The sequence below is a fragment of the Marmota marmota genome, unplaced genomic scaffold, assembly GCF_001458135.2.
Source record: "Marmota marmota marmota unplaced genomic scaffold, marMar, whole genome shotgun sequence".
NCBI classification, from domain to species: domain Eukaryota; kingdom Metazoa; phylum Chordata; class Mammalia; order Rodentia; family Sciuridae; genus Marmota; species Marmota marmota.
The window spans coordinates 410,174-412,919 of NW_026000110.1; the positions used below are offsets into that span (position 1 = coordinate 410,174).

Consider the following 2,746-nt stretch of genomic DNA (forward strand, 5'->3'; position numbering starts at 1 on the left):
TTTTTTTTTTTTTTTTTTTTTTTTTTTACAAAGTTAGTCCTTCTGGTTGTCCCCCCACCCCCCAGGTCTGCAGCTTGTCTTTCTGAGGTTTCACTCACACCCATCCACGGGAGTCTAAAAAAATAAAGTGAAAATTCTAAAAGTCAAAGAAAAAATTGGTTTTCAGAATAATTCTGCCACTGCGTCGACTGATCCTGAGTCTGTTTCGTTACTAGTTATCGGGGTTGAGCTGTCGCTGCAGCTGAGCACGGCGACAGGCCCAAGGAACGCGCCACCCGACGGCCCTGGAGAAGGGGGTCTGTCCCGTTAGAGATGAACGCCAACGTCCACCCAAGACGGGCAGCTGGGGAGCCTGGTGCGCCCCGGACCTGAAGGCCACCCCCGCCCGCCCCGGGATCTGGAATTCCAGGGGGTTCACGGCTGGGCCCTGGGCCACGACCGAGTCCCCCTTCAGACCTTCGGGGAAATGTCAAGCCGCCTGGGCCCGAAAGCCGCACCCAGAAAGTACAAGTGGCCTTGTGGCTGGCACTTCCCCAGTCCTGTTGACTCAGCCGCGGAGACGGAGGCCCTGGCTCGACAGAGAAGCACGAGGCCGGGGTTCCCGCTGCTGAGGCTCAGTGACCCGGGGAGGCAGGTCCGGGCTCCCACCTCAGCCCCGGGTCTGCCCTTTTTCGGGGTTGAGTTGTATTCCACGACAGAGAGAGATGCCTCGATTTCTGATGCCAGATGGGTTTTTCTTTCTCTCCGGCCGTCTGCGGGGAGAGCGTCTGGGGGTGCAGCCGTTTTTCTGTCCGATTTCATTCCCCGAACGGTGCCCCAAACACGCCTGCCGCTCCCGCCATCCATGTGAAACGTCCTTAGCGTGGCTCGGGAGGGAAGACAGAGACAGGGACGGAGGGAGACAGAGACGGAGAGACACAGAGAGACAGAGAGAGAACCCTGGGGCGCTGATTTCCATTCTGCATCAACTCTGGGTGCGTGGCCCTCAAGATTCCCCAGCCGCACCCTCCGAGCAACGTGGAAAACACTGCTGCCATCAACAAGCTAAGGCGCTCAGAAAAAAACAAAAATAGTGGCCGGTTGGACTCCTCTGAGGTCCCCGAAGAGTCCCATTTGCAGAGATGGAGGGAGCCGCACTTTCCCCCCCGGGGCCGCGGGGAAGAACCGCCCCCGTGTTTGCTCAGCGGGGACAGAGTTTCGGGTTTGCAAGATAAGAAACGAGTTCTGGAAACTGATAGTGGCCTCCAACGTGCTTCCTGCCCCTTCAACGGCCTCGAGAAGACGCTCTCGGAGGAACCTCTGAGGCAGTGATGTGGGTTCAAGCAAGTTCACTTGGGCTAAGGAATTCGGGAGGCTGAGGCAGGAGGATGGGGAGGTGGAGGCCAGCCTCAGCAACTTAGGGAGACCCTGCCTCTAAATAAAAAAATAAAATAAATTAAAGGGGCTGGGGACGTGGCTCCGTGGCTAAGCGCCTCCCTGGGCTCAGTTCCTGGTACCAAAAAAAAAAAAAAAAAAAAAAATTGTATTTTTATGGAATTTAATTTTTTGAAAAGTCTTGTGGCCCCACTCGGGACCTCAGGCTTCCTGTGTTGACCCAGGGTCAACGTGAGCTTTGTGGCCTTGCGTGGGCTTCGGATGACTGACCTCACGGTCTGAAGACGTCTGGGCCACATGCTAGCGGTCACGTCTTGGGATCGATGCAAGGCGGTCATTTTTCTCGTCGTGGAGTATTACTCAGCCATGAAAAGGGACGGACCTGTGACTCCGGGTGTAACGGGGACGGACCCCGACGGCATGACGCACAGGGACTCAGGCCAGCCCTGAAGGTCACCTGTGCTCTAAAGGTGGGACTTTCCTGCTTCCCCTTCATCTTACTGTCCTGGCTCACAGCCTCTCCCCCACCCCGAGGGACACAGCCTCGGCCTCCTGAGGCCGCCGAGCCTCCTCCCAGGGCCTCCACCGGAAACTTCCAATGGCTTCAGGCTCCAGACCTAATATTGTCCCCTGGGCATGTTGGAGATGTCAAGCTGATGGTAATGGAGGGCCGGCGGCCTCACGAAGACCCCTCGGACCCCCACCTGCTGCTGCGACTCCGCGTGACCCACTTTCTCAATTTCCCTCTTTTTTCTTTTTCTGTTTTGGTGACAGGGACGGAGCCCAGGCAGCTTCTCCACGGAGCCCCGGCCCCAGCCCTGATGATATCTTATTTAGAGTCGGGGCCTCACTACGTGGCTGAGGCTGGCCTCCAATGTGCGATCCTCCTGCCCCAGCCTCCCGAGCGGCTGGGATGGCAGGAGACCCCCATAGTGTCTACAGCAGGTGTCCAAAAGCTCCGCTGAATCCCATCAGCAACTTCCCAGGTCGGCAGCGGAGACCTTGTTGCTGGGGGCCTCCTTAAGTCCCGGAGGCTGGCCTCCCACGTGCCAGCCTCCTGCCTCAGCCTCCCGAATCCTCCTCCGGCTCTTCCTAGGCACCGAGTGCAAACCCGTTTCAGACCCCAACGCACGACCCCGGCTCCACCGCAGCCGCCGCGAGACAAGAGGCGAGAAGACAAACCACAGAGCATCAAACAACAGCAACGAAAAAGCGACGTCAGCGTTTTCTAAGAAGTTACTAGAAAGTCCTGGAGCCGGGGGGCCAGCGTCCTGTGACGGGGGGCCGCTGCCCGGCGGCCGGGCTCCGGGGAAACTCAGGAGCGAGGCCAGGAGGGCGGGGGAGATGCCTCGGGAGGCCGAGGCAGGAGGAC

General features: G+C 58.4%; 1 protein-coding gene across 1 annotated transcript in view; it reads right to left on the reverse strand.

The window, feature by feature from the left end:
• The window catches only part of Crlf2 (cytokine receptor like factor 2), an 8,491-nt gene extending 6,695 nt beyond the window's left edge, over positions 1-1,796 (reverse strand). Inside the window, exon 1 of the mRNA XM_048784633.1 lies at positions 1,757-1,796. Within this exon, the coding sequence (XP_048640590.1) occupies positions 1,757-1,796 (40 nt within the window). The remainder of the gene's footprint in view (positions 1-1,756) is intronic.
• Between the last annotated feature and the right edge of the window lie 950 nt (positions 1,797-2,746).